Source organism: Candoia aspera, chromosome 1 (genome assembly GCF_035149785.1).
Source record: "Candoia aspera isolate rCanAsp1 chromosome 1, rCanAsp1.hap2, whole genome shotgun sequence".
Lineage (NCBI taxonomy): Eukaryota > Metazoa > Chordata > Lepidosauria > Squamata > Boidae > Candoia > Candoia aspera.
Window position 1 is genome coordinate 334,675,268 of NC_086153.1, and position 27,997 is coordinate 334,703,264.

Consider the following 27,997-nt stretch of genomic DNA (forward strand, 5'->3'; position numbering starts at 1 on the left):
TAGACTGAACCTGCGATGGTCTGCATGCAAAAGCAGAAAAGGGGTGGCAAGGTAAGACTTCAATGCGACTTCATACCTCGTATCAATAGTGTGGTGTAGTGGTTAGGGGAGCGGACCAAGATCAAGGAGATCTAGATTCAAGCCCATCCTCAGCATGGACACTTAGTGGGTGGCCGTGAGCTGGTTGTTATTTTTCAGCCCAGCCTACCTCACAGGGTTGTTATGGGTATATAATTGGAGGAGGTTCTGTTAGGTACACTGCCTTAAACCCCTAAAAGGAAAGGTGGGATATAACAGCAACATACCAACTAATATTTAAACAGCCAATAACAAAACTATGCCCCACCCGCTCCCTGAAGTTATGTATGTGTATCACCCAGTTTGCATTAGGCAATGGAGTTGCAAACCCTGGCTTTATTGAGAGCAGAATGTTAAGATATTCTTAAAACTGCTTTTCCCAGCCTACAATCCCTGGAGATGCTGTTGGTCGGCAAGTCCTATCACCTCTACTCAGCATGGCTAAAAATCAAGCATGATGGGAAGCTAAGTCCAGCAAGAGCTGACTGCAAGCAATGTAAACCTCAGTTCTGTGTCTCTCTAGGTGGCCTCCAACAGTACTAAGACTACAACTCCCAGAGTTCTAAGTCTGAAAAAGGCAGGCTTCAACATTTGGCCACTTAACAGCTCCTCCTCACCTTGAGCTTCTAGTAGGTTCTGCACCACTTCCTCCAACCCAACCAGGTAGATGAACTCATTATTAGCTGCGCTGGGCAGGAAGTTCATTTCAGGAGCTGGCGGCTTCGGTGGAGGAATTTCCAGCAGGGTCTTCTCCAGCTGCTTCCGCAATGCCAACTTGGCAGCTGCTTGCCGACTGGCAGGAGAGTCATTAGAGTTGACAATGGAAGCAACGCTGGTGGCAGTAGAAGCATTCACCTGGGCGGACGTCCCAGCTGCCCCTTTCAATGAAGTTGGGGAGGCCTGGGAAACCAAATGAGGGAGAAACGTGTTTCTTATAACCGTCCAATCTCACCATGGTCTACTCCAAAGAAAGCCGAGATCTATGCCTAAGGTTGGAGACCTCTCAGTGGACGAAACAAAACCTGGGAATTCCTGTGTGCCAGCAGGGACTCAGTGATGAATGGAAAATCACCTCACAGCAAATCTGGCTATTTCAGAATCATCTGCGTGGGACTCCTCCACCTTTTCCATTGCCCCCAAAGCGCTCCTGGACTGGGCAGGGCCACAAACTTCAGTCCACTATTTATGGGGCTAAATGTGAGTCTTACCCCTTGCACAAGCTTAAGACAGGGGTCCGAGACTTTTTCAGTAAAAGGGCAGACCCCGCCCCTCTTCCGCCTCTGTGGCTGGCAGGTCTGAAGACCAAGTAACGTGGCAGCTGTTGAATGGTGCAGGCCTCCAGCAAGGAGTCTGCTGATAGGCCACCACCCAGGATGCCCCACCCCTGGCCTTCACTCTGGGAATTTGGCTGAAGCTCAGGCCTAGCAATCTGCCAGCTGCCCATCTGTTCTTAGCTAGTGGGCTGTACAAATAGAGGCAGTGGGCTAGATTTGGCCCACGGGTTGTAGTTTGCAAACCCCAGGATTAAGGCACTTTTACTCCTTAAACTCTGCTAGAAATACAAGTTATTTCTTCAAGGTCTAACTATTTGATCAACCAGTCCTGTACCATCTATTCTGACCAAGGAAAGCACCTGCTTCATAAGATTCTTTACATGGAATAACCAGGAATATAAACCTAATCTGTGCCTATGAATAACATAGTTATCTCCCAAGCTGAAGGGTACTTTCCCCACAAATAAAAAAAAAACGAGGGAAGCTCACACGGATTCTTGTATCTGACAAAAAGCTTACTTTTACAGTGTCTTAACATCAAGAATACCCTGTCTCTATAGAAACAGGGTATTCGCTATAGGAAAGTGACGTGCTTCAAAAAGAACCTAGTCACTGCAATTTTAGGTTAGTTATTGATTTACACTCGCCCTCCTTGATTAGAAAAATACAGCATTTTTGTAACTTTCAGTACATGCTAAAAAAATCTCCTAAGGTGATTCACACATTAAAATATTTCATGTGTTGAACTAAAATTCAGAACACAGAGATAGTTTCAGTGGATTTTAGTTAATTTGGGGCAGCTTGGCGGATTTATGAAAAACACGCTGTGCTTCCCAGAAAAGGAACATCAATCTCTCAGAAAGCACTCTTGTATTTCATTGCTGCAGCCCCAACCCTTCCCCCACAAGGGTTTTCTAGGAGTGGGGAGAGATGCCCCTCATATTCACAGCAGAATCACCCCTGCCGACCCACGCCAGCCAAAGAAAATAGGAAAGAGATAAAATTAGGGCAGTGAGTCATGAAAAGACCCTACAGACTCGGAAGGCATGCATGCTTCCTATTGGACCGTTAATCCTCCCTGAATGGCATCAGAGGAAGTGAGGCCAATGCTGCCTGCTTACCTGTGGGATGTTGACCAAAAGGCTCGCATTGGGGACGTTGGCAACACGGATGAGACCCTGCTGTATTATCCGCTGGCCCTGGATCTGCACACTGGGAACGGAAGCTCGTGGAGCTAGGAGCAGCGGAGGGGGTCCCGAGCTGGAGTGCGGGCGGATGTTGTGAATTTGCTGGGGAGACACAGAAATGGGCTGATATAGATGGATTCATGGCAGAACAAGATGGGAGGAGGGTAGGAAAAAGGGAGTGGAGAATGAAGGCCAAGCAGGAGGGAAGGGAAGGGTGGGATGGTAACAACAAGATGCCATGGGAGCAATGCAGAAGGGGTAAGGAGGACACTATTAGTTAAAAAAAAAATCAAGAAAAAGGAATACTCCCAAAGCCAACACTCTAGCTCTGTTCTCATAACAGGGGTCAGAAGATACTGAGGGTGCATCAGTCATTCCAGCAGGAAGCACTTTCCTTTTTTTTTGGTCAGATAATCAAATAAGTCAACATAGCCCTGCATGAATAAACTTCATAAGCACGCTATGATTTGCATTTATTTTGGAAGAGAGAAAACTGCCCTGCAGGTCATATTACAACTCAGTACTTCAGGGGGCAAAGGCTCCAGAGGCTTAGGCTTCCTCCTTCATCGACACATTAAATATTTAATGGGATCAAACTGGCTATTGGTATCAAGCTCAGCCTTAATTTTACATCTTTAACTTTTCACACTGTTTCCATTTTTAAAATTTTGCCCTACCATGATCATTCTCTCATACCAAGGGAAAGGCAGTCAGAAAGAGTGTAATAATTACAGGGGAATTGGTTGGTCGAGTCCAGGGGAAAGTCTTTGGCAGAATTCTGACTGAAAGAGGAGAATGAGCAACAATTAGTAAAATCTGAGATGTGTGGAGAATTTAATGGGGTAATGTCTGTGCGCGTACACAGACCATGATTTTGCTCCTCAGCAGGGCCTTGAGAAATACATGAAAGAATCTTTATCGTACATCTGTTGTTTTAGAAAAAGCATAGGATATAGTGAATAGGCCTGAATTATAGAAAGGTTTGGGGGAATTTAAAAGCAGTGTATAATGGAAGAAAAGCAGGTGTGAGAATAACAAATGGTTTAACGCTGGGCAGGAGATAAGACAAGGATGTGTAATGTTAAATATGTGTTGGTTGGGAATGTGAATGTGTATGTACTTTTGTATGCAGACAATGCCATGTTGTTGACTGAAACCCCAAATTATTTGCAGTAAATGTTAGACAGAGCATGGATCTGAAAATTAATGCACCGAAGTCCAAGGTAGTTGTGTTTGACAGGGATGGCAATGTATACACAAATGACAAAAAACTAGAGGAGGAGACGAATTTTTCTACTTTGTAGAATGCATCATAAAAACGGGAAAATGGATGGAGGAATTTTAAGATACGCTGGTAGAAAGCTTGTGAGCAGTATGTGGTATTCTCTGTAGAATGTTTGTTAAAAGATGCAGAAATGGCTGCACATAAACACAATTTTTGCCTTCTTTGTTACACAGAATGAGAATGGAATGAACTGAATGAAAATCAGGGAACTGTTATGATTTATTAAATGTATCTAAATGGAATGCAGTGGAAATAGGGCACTTAAGAAGTGTTATGGAGAAGAGAAAGGGTCAAGAATGAAGGGATGCGGAATGAATGTGGAGTGAATACAAAAACAAGTGACTGGCATAAGGTGGGCTTGATCATATAGATCAGGGTTTCTCAACCATGGAACCCCAGGATTCTGCGAGTGGTCACTGGGGGTTCCCTGGGAGATCACGATTTATTTTAAAAATTATTTCAAATTTGGGCAACTTCACATTAAAGAGGTAAGTTTCATTCTTTATGTTTAGTTTAAGAACACTGTTAATGCATAAAGGCAGGCCTACCCATGAAACTTTGTAACTTCAGGCCAATATTTCAGCCTGAATGTGCAGGGATTCCCCCAAGGCCTGAAAAATATTTGAAGGGTTCCTCCAAGGTCAAAAGGATGATAAAGGCTGATACAGAGAGAATATATGAGGCTCAAAGGGTAGAACAAAAATATGGAAGAAGAACAAATGTGTCGAGAAGGAGGGCAAGACTGAGAAAGTTGCAGTTTGACAGAGTTGATGAGACCTTGAAAAAGAGAGAGGTGACAAGCTTAAATAACAAAAGGTGGTAAGAAGTGATGGATGGTGACTGAAAGACACAGTAGAAGCAGGGATGGTTTGCCAGAACAGAAAGGCATGGAGAGGTACAGTGAATGGTACAAAATAGTTTTAACTAGTCTCCTTTTTCTTCTCTTACAACTTTAATTCCTTTGTCTTGCTAGTTTGTAAGTAATTTAATTTCTTCTGCCTTATTTCTCTGTGGTGTGCAGAATGTTGCTCACCCCAAAAGGAATAGCATCGTGTATGCATGCATGTATGCCAGCTGCCTTGAGTATTTGCTAGAATAGAAAGGGTAGAGCATAACTCAAATTAACACGTAATAAGCAAACAGGCCAGTGATTCTTTTTCAGCCCAACCTACCTCACAGGCTTATTGTTATGGGGAGTAAAATGAAGCAAGACCACCATGGATGTTGTCTTAAGCTCCCAGAAGAAAGGCAGGGTATATAAATGAATCAATACATGTAAAGCATATTAACGTTCTCAACTGAATCATCAGCCTTTGCTTAAATGGCTGTTTCTGAGGAAGTGGGCATGGGCCAGCAGTGAACTTGCATTACACAGGTAGTCCTTGTTTATCGACAGTTGGGACTGGCAAGTTGGTCATTAACCAAAGCAGTTGCTAAGTGAAACCGTGATTGTGCTTATGATCTTCCTTCAGTTTTCTTTTGCTTTACAGACCTGCGAAGGTCATAATTGCAAGGATTGGTCATAAAGCTACTTTTTCACCACCCTTGTAACTGAGAACGGTTGCTAAACAAGGCAGTTGCTACACGATGACCATGTGTATAGAGAAACGATCAAAAGGCACCCATCTCTGCCTTCCATTGAAGGGAGTTGACACAACTCAACCTCTCTTGCCCAGCATAATCCAGCCAGGAGCAACCCTCTGGGATTTCAGGCAGAAAAGGATCTTTCCCAGCTTGGCAGAGATACGCAGGGTCAAACTGGGGATCTTGGGAGAGCAAGGATGGGGGATGGGGGTAGAAAAAAAAGGGAAAAATGTAAGGTACAGCAATAAGTTACCTGTGCTCCTCGGACTAGAGGTGGCATTACTATTTGCGTGTTCTGCTGAGAGCTCAGCTTTGAAGACGTCTGCTGCCCACCACGGATCAAAGGGGGAGGAATAACCGTCCCAGGAATACGTGAAGAAGTGTTCTGTTTCGGGACCGGGGAGAGTTTGGGGGGGCGGGGAGCAGAGAGAAAAAAATGGTTTTGTTTTGTAACTGCAGAAAGTCAAATTTGGTTCCATGAAAGTCCTTGATAGTGTTCTTTTAAGTCTAGCCAAGGAAAAATGGATGAGACAAAATCCCAACATGCTTAGTTTATCTAGCATATTTATATCCCCTGCAATCAGTTAAACTCTTGGTGGTTTACCTGATATGAAAAAGAAAAATCTTAACACCTCCACAGTAAGCATAAAAATAAAAGCAGTCCCTCATGGATCTAGACCAGTGTCTAGATGCTCACTGAGGAATTCTGGGAGTTGAAGTCCACAGATCTTAAAGTTACCAAGATTGAGAAATACTGTTCTAGACAAACAATAGAAGTAAAAAAATTGCTACTACCAAAAAGCAGCACCCCCTGGTCTCAGCTCCCTTTAGTAGAGTACCCAAAATGGGGTACTAAAAAGTTTCTTTTGAGATACCGGTATTTATTAAGGAGACTCTGCATATGAATGAAGCATTTCCAAATGGACTGCTAATTTAAAGGGTTTGTAAGCAGAAATGCTATCCAATCCCATGGAGACTGTGTGTTGCATCTCTGCATAAGTCATTGGAAGTATTTTAGGTTATAAAAGTCAGACTCTGATGGGCAAGAAAATGATTTTGTTATTTCTTTTAAAATTGGGTGCATTTATCATTCTTAGCAGAGAAGGCTGCCTGCTATATCCCCACATACTTCACCACTATGGCTTTGTCTATTTCTGCACCAACGTTTTTCCTCCATGTGGGAAGGTGTCTGCTGCATCTCTAGATGAGTTATAGGAATGAACCTATTTCAGTCAATCACCATTCACAAAAAATGGCTCATAATAATGTGGGGGGAAATGTTGTGACTCCTCTGAGGATGGGTTAGTTTCAGGTATACAGGTAGTCCTCGCTTAACGGCCACAACAGGCACCAGAATTTTGGTTGCTAAGTGGTCATTAAGTGAATCCAACCCAATTTTACAGCCTTTTTGTGTTGGTTGTTAAGTGAATCACTGCAGGCATTAAGCTAACCAAGTGGTTGTTAAGCAAATCATGTGGTTCCCCATTGATTTTGCTTGCCAGAAGGTCGAAAATGGTGATCACATGACCACAGGATACTGCAACAGTCATAAATGTGAACCAGCCAAGTGCCCAAATTGTGATCACATGACTGTGGGGATGCTGCAATGGTCATAAGTGTGAGAACCAGTCATAAATCATTTTTTTCAACACTGTTGTAAGTCTGAACCATCAGTAAATGAACGGTTGTTAAGTGAGGACTGTTTGTATTCTTCAACACTCAAAAATGCATATTTCTTTCAAAGGGACAACGAAATGTGTGAATCAGGGAACACTCCTGAGAAACACTGATTTAGACTTCTGTCTAAGTGTGCTATCTGCTGATAAGAACCTGCGATTTCCCTGTAAACTCCTTCATACAACTGGATCACAACAAACCTCACTCCACTTATGCAAGTAAAGCTACCTGTGAAAGTCTGAGCCAAGCTTGGAATTTGGAAACCCCTCAGAAAGAGCTTTTCCAGAAAAATCAAGGGCAAGAAACTACATTTTCCCTCCACTTCCCTTGTGTTCAATAATCATCTCCTTAATAAATCTATGACAGCCAGTTTGGTGTAGTGGTTAAGGCATCAGGCTAGAAACCGGGAGACTGTGAGTTCTAGTCCGCCTTAGGCACCTAGGTGACCTTGGGCCAGTCGCTCTCTCTCAGCCCTGGGAAGGAGGCAATGGCAAACCACTTCTGAAAAACCTTGCCAAGAAAACTGCAGGGACTTGTCCAGGCAGTCACCAGGAGTCAACACTGACTTGAAGGCAATATTAAGATTAATACAGCTTCATCTCCAGTTCCTTCATCCACTCAGAACTGAATAAAGGACAAGCCGCAGGAACACACACGACTGAGGCAGCCTATAAGACTGAGTCCTAAAATAATGTAACTAACAAAGATCTTTCCTACGTACTTACCTGTAGAAGGGCTGACTTGCTGGATGCAATGTTCTGTGTTCCCCGCACTAACGGGGGAGGTGTTGCTACAGCATTTCCTGAAGAACCAGCAGGCTATGAAACAGACAGGGAAACGCATGGGGAAGAGAGATGTGTTAGGGCAGGAGTGGGCTACCCCCAGCTCAAGGGCACTCCTCCAGCTCTCCATCTGTGGGCCCAGCACCCTGAGCTTTTACCACCAAAATCTGGTGCCAAAATGCCTGTATTTTTGGTTGCACAATTTTAGCCCAGTTTTCAGGAAGAAGTGCAGCAATGATGGCAATTTGCTTCTTGGAAGCATCCTGCTTTCATTTACATCCTTGAAAAAACAAGGAACGTAAAAAAAAATGTACAGCTGTGCCCACTCTGGTGATGGCACCGTGTTACCGAACGGCCTCTTGCAGACCCCCCAGGTCCAGCCGTCAGGGACAGACAATTTAAAAAATGATGGCAGCCTGTTACAATAATCAGCCTCTCTTTTCCTGCAATGCTGTCTTTTCTCCCTATCTTCACTTCTCCCCACTCTGTCCAGCCTTATAGGACCATTTATAGCTCAAAGTTCAGAGGCCAGAGTTCCATAAATAAATCTTAAAAGTTGTGCTTAGCGGGGGACCATTTGAAGGCACATTCTGCAGGAATTGGTCCCAGAGCTAACCAATGCCTGGGCGGGAGACGGATTAGGAAGGGCACATATAACTTGGAAAAAGGCAGACTCTGCACACCTTTTGAGCCGTTGTCTCCTTCTGTATCTGACTTTGTCGTAATTTTTTCAGTAAGACAAGTTTAGCTTCTTCTAACCGCAGTTCTTCTTTCAGCTGTTTAATCATTCGCTCCCGCTCTTCTGGGCTGCTTTTCTACAAGGACACACATGACCAGAAGAAAAAGTTTTAATTGCATTTAGGGAGGGGGAGAGCCAAATTTGGGAGGGTAACAGAAGGGCTGACTTTAAGAGAGGGATTTCAGGGTGGGGGGGGGGAGAGAGAGAGAGAGAGAGAGAGCGCACCAGTATGACTTAAGTCAGCCTTCTCTAATCCAGTGTCCTACAGATATGTTGAAGGACAACTGCCAAAGTTTCTAGCCAGCAGCGTCAGGCCTCTCTTCATCCCTGGAGGGTACAAGGCTGGGGGAAGACTGACATTCGTGCTGCGGGAGGAATTCCAAGAATGAGAGTCAAGAGGGGACAGAGGATGGTTCATGTAAGCAGCCCAGCGATTAACAACAGAAAAAGCAGAGTCTTGTGGGTGTGTGTGGAGAATTTTGAGCAGCTGGGGGACCTGAACTGGAGGAGAAAGTTCATGTGCTTCAATTGGAGATACAGAATGAAATAGGAGGTGGGTTGGGGAAGGCCAGAGCCAGCGAGGTGGGAGGCCGGCAAAAGAATCACAGCAGACAAAACGCTACCGGCTACCGGCAACAAAGCAGATGACATGACCAGTTTTTGCCAGTGGAGCCAGACAGAGAAGGGAGTCGATTTATGAACTGCTGTGCTGAAGAGAAGACTTGACCCAGATGGGAGGTGCCCTGGAGATGAACTCATGACTTACCAGGCCAAAAGATCTGAACACATCAAGGGGAAATAAAGCAGGCCATTTGCCCTCAACTGTATGGCTGCTGTGTCAGACTCACCATTAGCACTTCTGCGCTGGTCTCTCTTAATGCTATTTTGGTTAATCCATTCATCCTTGGGCTTGACGGCTCGTTGTCCGACAGTACTATTACATCAGGCGAAGGGACTCTCCTCTCTCGCTTTGCATCGCTGAAAAAGGTACACCCCAAAAGAAGAAGGGGCAGAAGCGGGGATATTTTTAAGAAAAAGAATTAATAAATCCTAAGGCTCCACCCTCTCCCCACCCGGCAATGTTTATTTCCAGGCCTATTTGTGGGGAACCAGAATGATACTTCTGCCTTCTGGTTCCTGTGGCTGCTGGAGGGTGAGAGGAATATTCAGCCATTCAGAAACAAATGGCTAAGAATTCCAGTGCCTGGAGAACCAGTACCTCTTATGACAACTCCTTGACTTACCAAGGCTAAAAGAACCAGAATAAATGAATTATGTAAAGTGCGTTTTCTATTTATGGAGGGGTCAAATAAATTACCTTTGGAAGGCAGAGAACTTGGAATGGCTTTTTTTGATAGCAAAGGCAGCAGAAAGCTGCTTATTACTTAAAAATGACTGACAGTGCCATACTATAGAAGGAGATAAGGCAGACAGTTGGGCAACCTAGTTTCAAAACTGTCTTCACCTGAATTAATAAAAATACAATACTCTCACAATACACGGTGAAGCGGTTTCATACTGGACCTGGCCTCTGTGCGTACAGGCCAGGTTTGTCTAACCACCGGTGCTCTTACACGAAGAGCCTAAACGGGGATGCCAGGAATGAACCTCAGCTAAGGGGGACCAGAGAGACCCTGCCCCCCAGCTGCAATTTCCAAAAGTGAGACATTCAACTGCAGAGTGGTGGCTGGATCTCCTTCAAACCTGCCTGGAGTCCTAGACAGACAGAAACAGTCTCAGCCCTGCATAAAATTAGCTGAACTCCACAAGACACAATGGACACTCCTCATATCACATCAAGCCATGGTTTATCTCTTGTTTACTAATAAACCACATTTGGTTCTCTTTACATGGTAAGTATAAACTATGGTTTGCAAACCACAATGTCTGAGTTTGCACAGCCATATTAAACCAGAACCAAAATGAGAACCCATTCAACATCCTGGAAAAGAGACCCATGGTGCAATTTCTTTTTACGTTTTTGAGTGGGGTAAGCAAACATTTAAAATCTTGCTGCTGCCTCCCCAATAAGATAAACTTACAGTAGTTATATTGACATTATTTTCTCTCTTATTCTTCCTCACAGAGTACTATCTGATGTAGGTGTGTGATGTTTTGTTGCTCATTTCCCCTGAAGATGAGTTGATTATAAACAGTGAAACTTTATTTAAAAATACCATGGTATAAACAGTTAATAGAAGATAAAAGCAGTTATTTATTTACTGAGTGTACAGTATATGGCTGCCCAACTCAAACAATATGACTTTGGGTGGCTTATAACTATCACAACCACAACAAAACCAAGATAAAAAGCTGCAAATAACAACAGGCGACCTGGCTTGCATTCACACCCCACTCCCAATGGGAACTCTGCTTATCCTAGCCCCAATACCCAGGGGAATCACCAAGTTTTTAAAGACTTTCTGAAGGTAGGGTGTGTTTGTGCGTGATCATGTTTTGTCAATATTTTATATCTTGAAAACTAGCAAAAAAAAAAGTAATTTTCCTCTTCCTTCCTAGGAAGTAGCTAGTTAACCTTTCGTGATTTTCTGCAAGAGTAAGAAACTAACGCAGTTTGATTTCCTCAGAGCTACAAGATAGCCAAATGCCACTGAGATAATCAACACACCTTCATACTATAATCCATATGGTTCTTGGAGGCTACTGCAAAAGATACTTAATTAAAGGGTTCTTTTTTAGTTTGAGCCAGTCAATATAGTACTTATATGCTAATGGATTCAACTGCACCACCACCACCACCACCACCACCACCACCACCTATTTTTGCAGTGGAACAGTCTGAGAAGAGGGGGCATCATCAAGTGCCTAACAAGAAATTATACCAAGAAGTTTTTATGGAAGTAAAACTTCCATCCTAAAAAGATTGTTAACAGCTGACCTAAAGAGATCCTAGGTGAAAGCAGCAGTACATAGAAATTCCTCTAGAGGGCACTCTCATAAAAGAATACTTCACTATCAACATAAAAGAAAAGTTGAAGTCCAGAATTAAAAGAGAAGGAAGGAAGGAAGGAAGGAAGGAAGGGGGGTGGGTCTTTTTTGCCTACTTCTTACATCAGACTCATGGACAACCGCATTTGGAAAAGGCATAGCACACACGATTCAAATTAGGATTGCGAAAGAGGACATTTCTATCTTGCATGTATTACCCCAGAACTAATGCTATTACATAGCATGTTTTCAAACAGTGAATGGGCTTCAATCCAATGAAACCTTTGAAAGATGGGCAAACCTGCAGCACACTCCATTTCTTTTATATCATGAAGCAAATCGAACCCTCAGGAGAGATCTAGTGGAATTCTAGGTATAGAATTCCTCAAAATTATATTTTATAGGCTGTGTTTCTAGAGGAAACAAATGCTAAATTCTTTGAGAATGCTAGATTCCACCCCCATGCCATATGTAACTGGCCATTTGCACTTTTTCCCTACCTTCCTGCAAAAAACTCTAATTGCTCCAATGCTCTGAGATTCTAGATGATTTTTTGATTGGATGGACATGTCTGATCTATTGCATGTTAGATATGGAATCTAAAAATGTTGCCAATCCCTTGCCATCCCTGATTATCATCTTACCTGAAGAAAAGGTCTGGAGAATACGAAAGCTTGCTCTGAACACAAACTAAATTTTACTGACATGTGAGGGAGGAGGGGATGAAGAGTACTAGGTTGCTATGAGTGAGAAGTTTGGAAAAGAATAACCAAAATAAATTTCAAAGCGGCAATGCATCAGTCTAAGATTTCTGATAAGTAGCTGATATAATGAAAGCCAATTCTTTTGCAAAAAGGGATATTCCCAGGAAAGCTTTTTTTTTGTCGGCACACGTAGCAACAATCCACTCGTAAACCTTGCAGATGTAATTCCCTTAGACAAGCAGACTTCCATTTGCTGACCAGAGTATTTGCCTTGCCTAAAATGTAAGAGAGATCGAACAGATCCTGAAGTATCATGTTTGGGAAAGGCCATCATCAGCTTTGTATGGAAGAGGTTCCAAGTTTGAAACCTGGCCGCTGCTTTCAACAGAGTTACTGCTGGTCACTTGACAGTCCAGATGCGACAGAAGCAAGTTTCCTCTTCAGTGGCTGGAAACTCCTGATGGACTTTTTGTGTAAAAAAGAAAGTCATTTTGTGACTTACGGTTTTGATGAGTAGAACGAATATGTTATAGAAAGAAGGGAATTACGATGGAATCTTAGAGAGAGGGGTCTGATTAGAATTGTGTGTGTAATTGCCAAGAAGAGCAGAAGCCACTTCTTTATATTTCTTTTCGTGTTTTCTGTTCGTTTCTGTTCTTTTTTCTATGCCTCTTTTCTTTTTTTCTCTTTCACATTTACTGTATCTTTTTCTTTGAATGTACTTATTATATATGTAAAATCTTTTAATAAAAACTATTAAAAAAAAAGAAAGAAGCAAGTTTCCTCTTTTTGTCAGAAGGGGATCCTGAAGTTTTTCATCATGAATGCCCATGGCCAGGAGTCACCTGTGCCACCCCTTGATCGACTATCATCACAAATAGCTAATTTCCTCTATTCTAATAAGCATCCCAAACCATGTGACTGGCTGGGACATGCTTTGCCAGTCACGTGACCTTTTTAACCATTCCTTCCCACGTAGTGGAAAAGCCATGGGAACAAACCGGTTGGAACTGGTTTTGTGACACATTGCTTTCATTTTGTGGAATGGTGGGGGGGGGGGTGAAGAAGACAGGTACGGTAAGAAAATGGAAGGAAGGGGAGAAATCACACATACATTCAAGGAACTGAACTGCTTCGGCGCAACACTTTTCTCAGTTCTGTAGTGAAATGAAGAGGGAAAAAACATTGCCATCCCACCATAAATCAGTCTGCCACCTGGCATTCAGCAATGCCCAGCTTCCAGAAGTTGTGGCCAAAGATTATAAGCTGCAGTCGTAACGCTTAAAAGGCACCAAGGAAATGGAGGTTGCCATGAATAATACTGCTGAAATGACGAAAGCTTGAGGGAAGATTTTGTTTTTTGAGGGGGTCAAAAATTAGGAGCTGCACTTCACTTCTAGGGACTCAGAACAAATGCTTGGGCCCAGAATGTTGTCTGCATTAACACTCCAGTTGAGGAAACCTGCATTTCTAAGACAGGTAAAGACCTCCTTGAGTCCAGCTCGACTCTTAGGGACTACGTGGACAAATCTAGGTAGCTTCCTTGGCATCAACATGAAAGCAATTTGCCATTACCTTCTTCTAGGACATGTTCTGGTTTGATGCATTTTTTATTTATTAGATTTATAGGTTTGCCCATCTCACATAAAACAACTCTGGGCAGCTAACACAATAAAATATCAATACAGTGGCAAAATGCAACAGATAAAACATATCAGAAAACAACAGATAATGATCACTGAGGCCATTTTGTTTGTTTTCTCAGTCCAGCCTGCAACCCTGGGATTTCCTAGTAGCCTCCCTTCCAGATACTTATATCAGGTCTGATCCAACTTTGCATTTCCAAGATCACCTAAAGTCACCTAAGTGGTATCACTTTAAATTTCTGATAACCATCAACCCCAATAACCTTAAGTCTACCCACCCTTGAGTGCATAGTTTCCTGGGGCTTCTGTGTGGATTTATTTACTAGCAGAGGTATCCAGATTCAAGACTGGACCTCCTTTGCAGCAGCAGCAGCAGCAGCAGCAGAGGCAGAACATCACATTTTGCATGCTCTCTTTAAAACAAATTTCAACAATCTCCTTCCGAAAAGAAAAGTAGCAAGGCAAGCTGTGGCCCAACCTTTCATCTTCCTTTTGTTTGCAGGATCTTCCGAAAGCACAGAGGAGCAGTGTAATCCCATACCAAGGAATTCTCCTGCCCAGAATACGGCAAACGGCCATATCAATGTGGCAATTATCGTCATCGTTATATGAATAATGGAAAACAAATGTGGTTGTAATGAAGAGGCTGAAATTTGCTGAAGAGAATATGGCTAACACTGTGGGCTGAGGTTAGAGTAGTTCCGCAGAAGATTGGAATAGTCACACATGTGGTCTTCAATGCCTTTGGGGAAAAGTTGTAGGTTGCTTCCCTAGTCAAAGGAAAACACCCCAAAATGCAATCATGGAGGCCATTTCTAATGGGGGCCTTAAAAAAGATTATCTATCTATCTACCTACCTGCCTGCCTGCCTGTCTGCCTACCTGTCTACCTTTGTATAGCCACCTATCTCACAAGAGAGTGACTGTGGGTGGTGTAAAACACTTAAGAAAAAACCAATAATATATATAAAACAGTCAGAATTAAAAACTATAGAGCTATAAAAAAGCACATGAAACGAGAGACGATGCTACTAACTGCAATAAGGGAGCCATACTGAGAAGCCACAATGCGTCTACACCTACAAAGATCAGAATACTGCAAGCCATGGTATTCCCTGTGACACTCTACGGAAGCCAAAGTTGGACTTTGAAGAAGGATAGGAAGGGGATTGATGCATTTGAGCTCTGGTGTTGGAGAAGACTCCTGAGAATCCCATGGGGAGCCAACAAGTGGATCATCAGACAAATCAACCCGAAGTTGTCACTGAAGACATACATGACCAGACTCAAATTATCCTACTTTGGACACATTATGCAAAGACCTAGTTCTCCAGAGAAGGATCTAATGCTGGGAAAGGTGGAAGGAAAGAGAAGAGGACAACCAGCAGCCAGGCTGATGGACTCAGTTACAGTGGTGATGGGTGAATTGTTGGAATACCTGAAGGACCAAATTATGGAGAAAATCTATGTATAGTCACTAAGAGTTGACACTGACTTGAAGGCACATTATCAATCAAATAAAAAAAATCACTGTATATTCCAGAGAGCAATCTCTGCAAGCTTTTTGACACAGATTTGTTCATAATTTTAGACACCAATTATGGGGGGAAAAGGAGGCAGGAAGGAGCATTATGTACGCAGCGGTGAGTTGCACAAAATAAAGGATGGATACGACAACAACAACAACAAAGCAAGAATGCTTCAGCTCCTTGCTTCTGTTGTTACTTTCAAAAATATTTATAACCTGCTTCCAAGTTGTTTGCCATGGCTGAGATTAGAGCCCTTCAAAATAAAAAACAGTGAAGAGGCATCATGGACCTCTTGCTTTTGACCAAAGAGAGAATTACGGTGCATGAGATTCCCCATTCACGGCATCCTGAGCAGATTCCTTGACTACCGGCTGGAGGACAATGAGATAACTCGAGGAAGTCTGGTTCACGAAGCTGAACTTGTGCTCTCAGCAAGCAGTTACATGGACCCTCCACGATGCAGAGAGATCTACATCTGACTACCAGAAGCTGAATAAAAAGGGGAAGGCTGCTGACTCCACAGCCTCTTCCTCAACATCTGGGAATCATTTGACTTGCACCTGCTGGAACACTAGAAGAATCATCAGTAAGTGCTCAGCTTACGGGGCTTGTATTGTCTGGGGCCAGGTCTCAACAGGATGTCCACTCCAATTCAGGGAGCAGCTGAACTAATGCTCCTCCTCCTTGCTGTTATTTTAATTTGCCTGACTTGAATCACCAGGACAGGAACAAGGAATCGCAATGAAGCCATGCCGTGCTCTGCCCTCCTGGAGTGATAGTGACTTCTGAGCATAAAGAAGACAAGGGGTAAAACTAGTCCCAGGCCCAAGAGAACCCGGAACTGGCACTTGCAAGCCAGTCAGTTAGAATGCGTATATTTTGACTGAATTAGACTCTTGCACCAAGCTGAATATCGTAACCAATATCTCAGGTTAACTTAGCAACCTGGCATGATAGTCAGCTACTGTGCAGAATTTATGCTGTTTTTTCTGGAGAGGGGCTCTGCAGAGCTGTTTACTCCTAACCACTGGAAAACTTTAACTCCATCCTCTGATGGATTGCCAACATCTTAGTACAGGTAGTCCTCGCTTACCAACTGCCTCGTGCAGTGACAGTTCAAAGTTATGACAGTGCTAAAAAACAACTTTGCAACCAATCCTTGCATCTACAACTGTCGCAGGGTCCCACGGTCACATTATCGTCATTCACGTACTTCACACCTGGCTTGCAACAAGCAGAGTTAATACAGAAGGCAGAAGTAAAATTCTAAGTCATGGTCATATGATTTTTCACTTGGCCACTGGGTCACTTCACTTAATGACCAAAGGGGAAGTAAGGTCGTAAGCCTGTCACACTCACGTGATTTTCCGCTTAACGACTGTGGCACTTAGAGACAGAGTTGCCGGTCCCAATTGTAGTCATTAAGCAAGGACAACCTATAATACCAACACTTTCAAGCCAAACATGACCAAAAGAAAAATGAAGGCCATGTGTCCCTCCAGATATTGCTGAACAACAGTTTCCAATATCCCTAACTACCAGTCATGGAAGCTAAGGCTGTTGGGAATTGTAGTTTAACAACTTTTAGAGCTATGGATTCTCCTTTCCTTGACTAGAACCTTAAAAGAACAAGAGAAATTGGGGGGGGGGGGAGAGAGAAAGAAAGACTCAGGTTGTTAAACCAGTAATACAAACAGCATTTTGCCTCTAAGATTTCATCAAATGGTGCCCACACAGCTTCAAATGTATCTTTGCAACTGTATGGCTGGCAACTTTTTCAAAGAAAAAGTTATCAGGAAACTGAACTGTATGCTCACCATCCCCTTAAAAGTCTTAGCAGTAGCTCTTTTGGTTAAGACTGCAGGTCCAGTTTGCAAAGCTTCCTTGGCGACCCAGATGTCTTAGAAAAAGAAAAGAAGTAGGGCTTGAGGGCAACAGCCTAGCCCTCCACTTCCCCCAAATCCCCATAAACTGGTATTCCAAGCCACGTGGTCTTTAAATCTGGGGTGTTTCCCATATATATTTTATTGTAAACCGCCCAGAGTCCCTCTTTTGAGGGAGATGGGTGGTGATTAAATTTGAAATATAAATAAAATAAAATAAATAAATAAATCATGCAGAACAGGCCCTTGTATATTTACAATTTAAAATCCCTGGGAAATGTGGGTCACTTGGAAGACTTTATTTGTTAAAATTTTCTAAGCACCCACCAGAACACCTGATTTCAAAAGATGATGCCTTTGGATGGCTGTGAACTTTATGATCAACAGAAAAGGAGAGAAATTTGAACACCCTCCCGCAATAAACGAAAGGAAGAAGAGAAAAAGTTATTTGCAAAGAGGAAGCAAAAAAAAAAAAAAGGCCACTCTCCCATCCTCCTCCATAAATCAAAGGCACATCCTGCACAAGATAAAACTGTGCATGCTAAAAAGTAGCTGGAGGGTGGGGTGATACACAAACATATACACACATACATACACTTCATCAGCATAACCTGCTTTCCCAGAAGAACAGGTTGACCAACTATCCTCATTTTTAATTCCAATGAAATTATTTAAAATTCTGACTGTCAAACGTGGACTGGCTAGAATCAGATATTTTAGAAGGCCTTTTTAGGGTAACAGACCTAAAATGCTCCCCAAGCAGTGGCCTGATGCCATTTGTGATTTATAAAACCAAGACCCCAATCAGGGCTCACTATCCCCATCAAGTACAAAACCTGCACTGTTTTATCCTGCAATTAAATGTCAGAAGAAAAGCAGCTATATTCCTGATTGTGGGCTTTCTATAGGAAGATTGGGCAATATGGCCCCTGCAAAAGATCCCACTCCCTGGGCAACATCATAAGAAAAGATGTGGAGTCTGATGCCTACTTACAGAACTCAGCAGTGCTCAGGGAAATGCACTTTTGTATCTAGGGAATTTCCAACTGAATCTCTAGCATCGTCTTCCCCACTCTGGCACCCACTAAACGTGCTGGGACTGCAGTTTGTTAAGTTCCCAGCCAGAATGACTCCTTGCTCATTAGATTGCTGTGAAACACAGCCACAAGGTAAGTCCATCAAAAGTATGATAGAAAGCTGGTGGTTGCAACATCACTGCTAGAAACTGAAGCGTCAGCAGGTGCTGGTGTGCAGGGGGAGGAGACAGGCAAAATTTGAGGCCCAGTGGGCACCATCAAATGTCTTACCATGCAGGGGCCAACATGGGCCTCTGTGAAATGGTCAGGCTCAAGAGAACCCAGAGGACACTAGGCTACACGGAATTATTAAAGCTCTTCCTAGCCACATTTTGCAGTCCTCCTGAGATATTTTTTATACCTACCAAAGTATAAAATACCTTTGGCTTTCCTCTACTTTGCCTGACCAAAAAACCCACTAGCAACTCTCCAAACAATACTTTTCTCCCCAAACTCAAGATTGCTTTACACTCAGATGTTTTTGTTCCTGAATGGCCATAGTGCCCTCCCCATTGAATGAGAGCTTTTTGGGGTCGTATATTTATCTATTTATAATGATATTTTGTATTGCAATCTATGTTTTATGGTTTTAATTTGTTTATTGTGTTGTAAACCGCCCAGAGTCCCCCTTTGGGGGAGATGGGCGGTGACATAAATTGGGGGGGGGGGAAATATATATATAAATAAATAAAATGATGGGCGGTGACAGAAATTTGGGGGAATATATATATATAAAAATAAAAATAAATAGTGCTATCTCTGCATACCTTCAGTTCAAACTCTCCTACCCCCAAAAACATTGCATTCTTTTCTTCTCAGTGCACGTGTCAACTTCTAGTAATTAATTCATTAATTAGTCTTCATTTAAATTCCATTCTTTCTCCAAGGAGTTCAAGAACCATACATGGTTCTCTTCTAAATTGTCATCCTAAATTTGTCTTCAGGACCTCTGCCAGAGAGTTTAGGCCCAAGTCACCTAAGTGAATTGGAATCTAGCCCTACCTGGAGTCCAACCTCTCTCTTATATAACTTCTTGTTATTTTAAACCAAGTTGCAAAGCTCCAGCCCACAGTGATCTATACAGAGTATTATGTATTCCCCTTAGCTCTGGGCATTATACCTTCTGAAGGAAGACTGCCCTGTTTTCATCCTCCCAACAGGCCAGTAAAACAGGTTGGGTTCTCTCTTCCCAAAGATAGAGATATTGCTAAAAATCAGCACTTTTTAATTCATTAGGAGGAATTCCAAAGAAATATTGGAATATATGTCCACCAGGTTTTTATTAGAACGAATACTTGATTGTTTGATTTTTTTAAAAATTGGAAACTAAGTGAGGCTGTTGCTCATCTAGTTCAATACTACCTTTGTATTTCAGGGAAAAATCTTTCCCAGCCGTTCCTGAAGCTTCCAGGAATTGAACTCAGGACTTGGGAAGCAAAGCATGTGCACTAACAGTGAGCTGCAAACTGTTCCCTTCACGTCTACGCACCACACAGAACCCAAAATGTGGTTGGTTTTGTGTTGGCTTAGAATATGTGAGCCAGCCATTATGGTCTCTAAACTGGGGTTCACGGCTTAACAGTCTGCATGAATCTAGCCAGTAAGGTGGTAAGCAAACCATGGCTTAGTATCATGTGTGACCGTGGCTTGGTGTCATGGGTCAGTCTGGATTACATAAAGATCATTTTTGTGTTTACTGTGTTTGAACCTCTGATGGAACCTCCATATTCAAAGGCAGTCTACCTCCTGAATATCAGTTACAGTACTGGGAACCATGAAGGATGGGCTGTTGCCTTGATGCCCCAATCAAGAGCTTCCTGGAGGCATAGGACTGGGTGCTGGGGAAAGCAGAAAGTAGAATGCTCAAAACATATCAAGTTGCTGTTCTACCCAAGAGTCAAACAAAGTAAGTTTTACCAAAGAAATCAACATGCCTGTGAGTGGCTGCAGAGTGTGATCCCTCCTGTTAGATAGCTCTGGTATCAGACACACTACAAGGCTTTCCTACTCAGTGGGGACATAGGGAGCATAGGAGCCTACAGCCCCTATGTAGAGAGCCTAGAAGTAACTAAATTACAGCAACTCCCTTAATGAGCAGGCTTACCGTGCAGTGGTAGCCAGTAAATTTACAAATTAATTTTTTTGTGGGGGGGAGGCAAGGAAGACAGTTGCAACAATTTCACTATTCAGGATAATTAATACAAACAATATTTCCCCACTGCTTGAATTATACTATTTTCTTTCCATTTCATCAGAGCAGCTTAGTTAGAAACAATCTCATTGGGCAGTGCCTTGCAGGCCAATTTATAGTTAGCTATTTGGGTGATCAGGCCCAGCACTTTCTTCAACTACATCTAGTCAGAAACTTGTTGTTGTTTATTCGTTCAGTCGCTTCTGACTCGTGACTTCATGGACCAGCCCACGCCAGAGCTTCCTCTTGGTCGTCAACACCCCCAGCTCCCCCAGGGACGAGTCCGTCACCTCTAGAATATCATCCGTCCACCTTGCCCTTGGTCGGCCCCTCTTCCTTTTGCCCCCACTCTCCCTAGCATCAGCATCTTCTCCAGGGTGTCCTGTCTTCTCATTATGTGGCCAAAGTATTTCAGTTTTGCCTTTAATATCATTCCCTCAAGTGAGCAGTCTGGCTTTATTTCCTGGAGTATGGACTGGTTGGATCTTCTTGCAGTCCAAGGCACTCTCAGGATTTTCCTCCAACACCACAGTTCAAAAGCATCTATCTTCCTTCTCTCAGCCTTAGTCAGAAACTACCAGGAAACTTTCCCAGGACAAGAACAATACTTAACCCTGCTTGTCCTTCAGCTTCTGAAAAGCCAAAGCAAACTGTGTTTGAACACTGAAGTCCCACTTTGTAACAACTGGGATCAGCAAATAGCCACGAGAAGCCGTCCTGTTCTCTGCTTCAACCAACTCTCCCTTCCTCCAGAACGCTCAATCCCTTCACCTTCCAACCCAGCCTGACGCTCCACCTCAGTACTCTGTTCCTCCAAATACTCCCAGTCTGCATTAATTTCTCCCCAAAGTTTACTAAAGCGTGTGTGTGAGACATGAGCCTGTGTGCTTGGTTAACTACATAAGCAAAAGCAGTTGCATCAGCGGCGGTTATAGAAAAAATGGTGAGGATCATGGGAAAAACAACCCTAAGAACCACGACTGTTATATCAATAATACAGAGGAATATTAAACCAAACTAACCAAAAGGATGTGGCAGGGAGTTCCATCAATACTGGATGAACCAGATGCTTCCTTCTGTTTCCTGTCTTTTCAGTTTCTATTATGGTCCAGAACATTTTCTATCACCCAAATTGCCTGGACAAGTGAATGAGAGGCATGGCCACTTGCTTCTTAAAACTCATTATGATCACTTACCTTTTTGAGGTGCTCATATCCACTGGCTCATCCCCCGTCTGAACCTCCACTCTGATTGTTGCTTTCATCTCTCCTCCTTTCAATAATCCTTGGACTCTACCAGATCCAGGGTCAGTCTTTATCTTAAGGTCCCCCCCTTCAGAGTTGGCCTCAGGGCCGCCCAGAAGCCCCTTGTCCATTTTCATCTTTTTACAGTCCACGTCGTTTTGGGTGATTTCCCGTTCAAGTGCTCGCTTCTGACTTCGTGTCCTGCAAGCTTCCTCCGTCATTATGGTGCTCTGGAAAAGTAGCGGGGTGGGGTGGGGTGGGAGAGAGAGAGAGAGAGAGAATGTTAAAGGTACATCATCCGGGTGCCATATATTACACAACCCAGGACCACATCTGTGGCAAATCAAGTTGTTCAGCTCTGATCCTGTACTCACCCCCCACCCTAAATTGCACCCCTTGAGTGGAAATCAAATAATTAAAATCCAAGACCATTTGATAAAAACAGGTGCAAGTATGCCTAACTTCCCAGAGGAAATCCAGAGCATTTCCTTCAGACACTAAGCTTGCTTTTCTTATAATTTTAGATACCTGGTTTTCTTTAAAGTTTTATTTCTGGTGACATGTTCCAGAGCTCCGTGAAAAGCACCCCCCCCAAACAGGGTACAGGGGTGCTCCTTTTCCCCTTCCCCATCAACTCTTCATAGCTAAAAAATTAGAAACTTTAGGCTGATGCTAAAAATAAGGCACCTGATTCAGCAGTGCCCTTAAAAACTAGGGGCTGGGTAACTCTTCCCACCCCAACAATTTAATCTGTTCTGGAAGTACTCCGGATCCTTAGGAATCAGGTGGAAATCAGGGAGATTTGAGGGAAAGGGCTTAAAAAGTTTGTTTGGAGGAGAGAACATGCACTGGAGAGGCCTGCTTCTGACCAAGCCTCCCCAACCATACCTGCAAGAAACACACATATCTGATGAGGGTGGGGGGAGGAGAGCTGAGTCAGTTTGTGATCCCATGACATCACTGGATCTACACATGACCCTTTCCCAGGATTCAGTCGGAGACACAAAGCACTTTCCAGAAAACCGGTCTGAACTGGTTCCAGACAACAAGCTAAGTGTCGTTAACCCTAGCGGAGACACCATCTTGCAGTGCTGGTGTGCTGCGGCATCTGCTGCAGCTGGCATTCCACAGCAGAAGTCCTGGGGACCATCCCCTCTGCTCCTCTTAAAGGGGCAGCGTGCTTGACACCAGCGCCGCAACGGCTGCCCTGCCACCACCACTCCGCCAGGAAAAGCCACTTTGGGGGAATTTCCCCCCCCAAATAAAATTAAATCAATCCAAAAGTAAAAAAGGGAAAAGAAGATCTAACTTAGAATTAGAAGAGGGGGGAAGGGGGGCAGATAGGACGGGACCATAAGGCTTTGGGGGGAAAAAAGTTGGCAAAGACAGTGCAACTTTCTCAATGCAAGTAGGAGAAAAACTGGAGAAGGGCGTAAGAGAGGGAGGAGGAAAAAGCCTTGGAAGCTAAAAGAAGACGGTTCAAGAGAAAACATTCAAAAGTGAAGAAGGCAAGTGGCCTTTAGTTTCAAGAAATTTCAGTTTTGAGTTTTCACTCCATGACGGTCCTTGCTCTCTTCAAATTTCTACACACCAGAAAAGCAGCAAGACCAACAACCTGCCAGTTCAAGATCACCAACACACTATGACACAAAAGGGCACGAGGAACTCGGGTGGGGGGCACATTGTGGTGGGCTGTGCTGGGACAAAATCATCATTTCTTTTGTGATCTGTAACAATTCAGCAAAAGCATCTGGGAGAACTTCTGGGTTTGCACTAATGTTTTTTTGAGGGCTACCTGCAGTTCCAAGGTTTCAGATTGTGCACCCTGGAAATACAGAAAGTCTCTGCCCATTGACAAACTGCACATTCTGAGCACCCATCTCTAAAATATGTGAGGAGAGGCTGCACTACTCTCTCCAATTAAGGCACAAGCTATTTGCGAGACATGAGGGAGGGGCCACAGTTACAAAGAAGGTGCATAAACCACAATACAGCTACAAGAGTCTCTTGGGTTCAACATGGACCTGTTTCATATGAAGGGACACTGTACTGCTTTTTAGTTCGCAACTGCTACACAAGCCATGTAGGCTGTAAGATCATAGGTGACACACATGGCAGCAGTTCAAATAAATAAAGTCAATTAGGAATTGGTACCAGTTGTTTTCCACCTGCCCTCCATTCTGGCCATTTGCCTGCAGAGCCCAAGTTAGTCAAAACTGACTGGCAGCTGGTTTCAGACAGGGTGGGGCTCTTCCCCAAATATATCTAGAAACAGTAAGGATTGAATCCAGGACCTCTGGCAAGCAAAACCATAATAATAATAATGATGATGATGATGATGATGATGATGATATCATCCTGACCCCATAATTTCAAATAAAGAACAAATGTATCCATGATCACTGGAAGCTTCCCCATTGGTCCACTGCCTTCAGTATTACACTGGCTGGGTTCATACGCTGCAATATTCTTTGGGTCCCCAATGTGATATGAAGACACAACTATGTACCCAACCGCGTATTTTTTCATACTCCCCAAACTCCCTGTCCTAATTGTATTTTAAAGATTATCTTAATTAAAAAAAAATCAGGCCATAAAGCAAATCATCAGCCTCAAGCATAACTTGTATTTCCAGCAATGCTTCTGGAGCCACATGGACTCCATAGGTATTTATTAAAAATATCCTGGTGGGCAGCTAAAACCAAACGCTCTATTTCCCTTTGGGGATGTGAAGTTCTCTGGTTGTCCATACCTAGCATGGTAATAATTTTCTGAGATTACCCACAACATTCACTTCCAAATGTCTCCATCACCCTGAAAAGGTAGGGGACCCCTATGCTAACCAGCTGTTTCAACCATGATTTATTAAATAAGCCACAGCAGCTGAGATCACAGATGCTGAACAACAAACAAACAAACTCCACACAGTAATTAGTACAAGTGAGCAACCCAGCCATTATCTGACTGCCCTGTCCAGAATCTCTCTGATAGCCAAAAACTGTCAGCGTTTTACCTCCCAAGTTATGGTGCCTCATTCTCATTTTGCATGAATAAATTTGCAACCAAGGATGACAGAAAATGCTTGGATGTAAAAAGATAGGTAAAACTCTTGCAACAAGACCCCCATGGAAGTTACTGGAAGCAAGTTGAAGATAAGAGACCAACAATCAAATTCAGAACAAAATTAAGGATGGCTCAACAGAGACCCAATTCCCTCTGAATTCCTAGCTAGCAAATCAACCAATTTCTTCTTTTAAAATTGGGGCATATTTTGCACAGAGCATGAAGTGAAGGGCATTTTCCCAGCAACAAGAAAGAGACTGCAATGACTCCTAACTACTGATCCTCCCTCTACCGTACTAAGGGATCCTCTTAACCTTCTATGTAGGCAGCACTGATGTTCTATCAAAGTTTTCATCTTGTACATCTCAGCTGTTCTATCGGTTTCCATTACACTAGAATCAGCAACAAAGGAAAGCATCCCAGTATAATGCTGTGCACCCAGCCTTACCCCACGTTCACCTTGGGGAAAAGAGAGCTTTCATATAGGAACAATACCCCTGAGACACAGTGAAACCAGCAGTTTATTACCCTCATCTTAGATATCTGCTTAGCACAGTTCCTTATTTCCTTATTACAGTAATTTGTATGCCACCTGTAAACACTTCACCTTTCCCTGAGGCCACAAGCCAGTGGACACTGCTCTTATGTTAGTGACCCACAATCTGGTCCTCTCAATATAGTCTACTCCAACTCCCAGAATCCTTAGCCACAGCTGGCTATGGATTATTGAAGCCCAGCTTGGGAGACCTGCTCTGTGTGGGCCAGCACATCCATCAGCAGAGCCAGAAGGCTTTCTGCTGCAACTTCTTCTGTCTCATCACCACTTGTTGATATCATCCATTGCAAAAGACCAGGCTGGTGGTGAATAAGTTACCCTTAAGGTCGGTGACTCATCTTGCATGTAAATGCACGGAAGTTAGTAGCCCACTTGCAACACAAGAGTGTGCGTGCGCACACAACGCCAGTTATTTGTGATACTGGGAAATTGTTATCTTTTTTTGCTTGGTTATCCTCAAGCAATCTCTAGCCAGCCTAGACAACAGGATGTGGCCAAATGTCCTCCCAACCCAATCATAAAGGACATAAAATGTCTTATTTGGCTTGAAAGACAGGTAGTACTCCAAATAATTCCCATTTCTGTTTGTTGATTTGCCCATCTTAAAAGATCATTAGTCCATAAGTGGGCAATTTACATATACTAGTTATTTTTGTATTGGCTAGGACAGAAAGAAATCCACAGCTTTTGTAAAGCTTTTCACCAAATTACCTGGAGGGAAATCTCAACCACAGGCAACAGACTGAGTTTTAGGATTTCTGTCTTACAGTGCTGCTTTTAACATTTTATTATTTTATTATTTTCTTTCCTTACAAGGTTATGCATGGAAACAACCTATCACAGACCGTTTACTCTGTGCTCAAAGACTGGAAAGGCATATTTGAACTGGCAGCCCCCAGATGTGTTTCAGTCCATCCCTCTCCCTTAAAGAAAAGAAGACCAACCTGGGATAATTCAGGCAGTGTCTTTTCCAGCATGGATATCTGTGACAGAATTTTATCACATATTGACTGAACCACCTCCTGCTTGAAGACAGGCAGAGAAAAGGGAGCTTGTTGGGCAATTACTGCTTTCTTTCGCCACTGTAGGGAAAGTTATAGGAAGGAAAAAAAAAGTAGAAATGAGTTCCATTTTAAGACACAAGGAAAGAATCAGGCGTACGCCCACGTTTCACAGAGTGGACTCCGTAACTGTGTCAAAAGGAAGGTTTGTCACCCAGTTAAAGAAATCTCATTTATCCCACAGATTTTCATCTATCACTCTGATCTGCATTCAACAAGAATGACAAAGAAATGGTCTAAAATGATACGGAAGAGGGTATCATTTGTTTTTAGCCAATACTGAGTTATGTACCACCTCACCCTTCTTCGTCCATCTGGCCCAGAAATGTCAGATTTTCTCCTGATAGGTTGCTTCCCATCTCTTGCTATCTAGATGTTTTTCAGATGAAATTACCAAGAACTGAATTAGGACATCTCTGGTACCTCCCTGGGAACGAGTAATCAGCGGCTTATATCCCAAACAAACAAACATATTTTTCAAAAGGGTTTTGAGCTGTCTGTGTAACCTGGGAAATCCAACCACAGTTGTGACCTTTCAACAATTACCATGTATGAAGATATTCTGTTCAGTATTCAGTATCTGTTTTATTCTTTATGTTTTTAATTAATCCGTTTTATCCCAGTTTTGTACTCGTGGAAATGCATCTAGCTTGGAGTTGTTAGGAATTGCAGTCTCACATATCTGAAGGCTACACAGGTGTGGAAAACACCCACCAAATATGTTAGATAAATGTTTACCACAGGAAGTGGCCATATACTATTATTTGTAGATGTATATCCTGCCTTTCAGGAGTTCAGTAATGTTCTCTCCCATTTTTTCCTACCCCGCGAGACAGGTTGGGCTGAGAGAGAGGCACTGGCCCAAAGTCCCCCAGGGTGCTTCTGTGGCTGAGTGGGACTAGAACTGGGGTCTCCCCTCTCCTAGTCCAGCACCTATTATTATCCACACATCTTCAAGCTGTCAAGGTTGAGAAACACCGCTCCAGACATTTTCTAGAGCTGAACTACAACTCCCATCATTCTTCCCCACTACCCCTGATTGGCTCTTGGACTGAGAGGGAGGGACTGGCCAAAATCAGCCAATGAGCTCCTGGGGCTGAAGGGGGCTAGAACCTAGATCTCCGTGTCCAGCACCTTCTCCACTGCCTTACACTGTGTAGAGATTATCTGTATCCTTAACTACTCAGATAGGATACTGATCTCCAAGGGGCTGAGCAAAGATCAGCCTTGCCTTCAGTGGGCTACCAGAACCCCTTTTCAGTGGAAATGCTAGTGAATGCACCCAGGGTTTCTTCTTTCAAAGTGCATGCTCTGTTCCCACTGGCCTATAGTCCTTCTATATTGTCGCATGGGAACAGAGATAAAGGTTTCTTGAAGAGATAGGATGAGATAAACAATAAGCCCTACACACACACACACACACACACATTAGCTTTTTTTTTAAACTTAAAGAGTAAAATATATCTTTCCTTTGAATAGCCACAAAGAGT

At 43.1% G+C, this 27,997-nt stretch overlaps 1 protein-coding gene across 9 annotated transcripts in view; it reads right to left on the reverse strand.

The window, feature by feature from the left end:
- Positions 1-27,997, reverse strand: part of GATAD2A (GATA zinc finger domain containing 2A) — a 91,247-nt gene that overhangs the window by 6,710 nt on the left and 56,540 nt on the right. For 5 of the 9 annotated variants that reach the window (XM_063290820.1, XM_063290818.1, XM_063290819.1 and 2 more), the window contains exons 3-10: positions 26,391-26,528; positions 21,780-22,057; positions 9,455-9,584; positions 8,551-8,682; positions 7,811-7,903; positions 5,662-5,793; positions 2,474-2,641; positions 696-978 (exon numbers count right to left, since the gene is read on the reverse strand). In XM_063290820.1, coding sequence (XP_063146890.1) covers positions 696-978; positions 2,474-2,641; positions 5,662-5,793; positions 7,811-7,903; positions 8,551-8,682; positions 9,455-9,584; positions 21,780-22,057; positions 26,391-26,423 — 1,249 coding nt within the window. In that variant the 5' untranslated portion in view covers positions 26,424-26,528. The remainder of the gene's footprint in view (positions 1-695; positions 979-2,473; positions 2,642-5,661; positions 5,794-7,810; positions 7,904-8,550; positions 8,683-9,454; positions 9,585-21,779; positions 22,058-26,390; positions 26,529-27,997) is intronic. The other 4 variants (XM_063290824.1, XM_063290822.1, XM_063290823.1 and 1 more) reach the window with 1 other exon arrangement.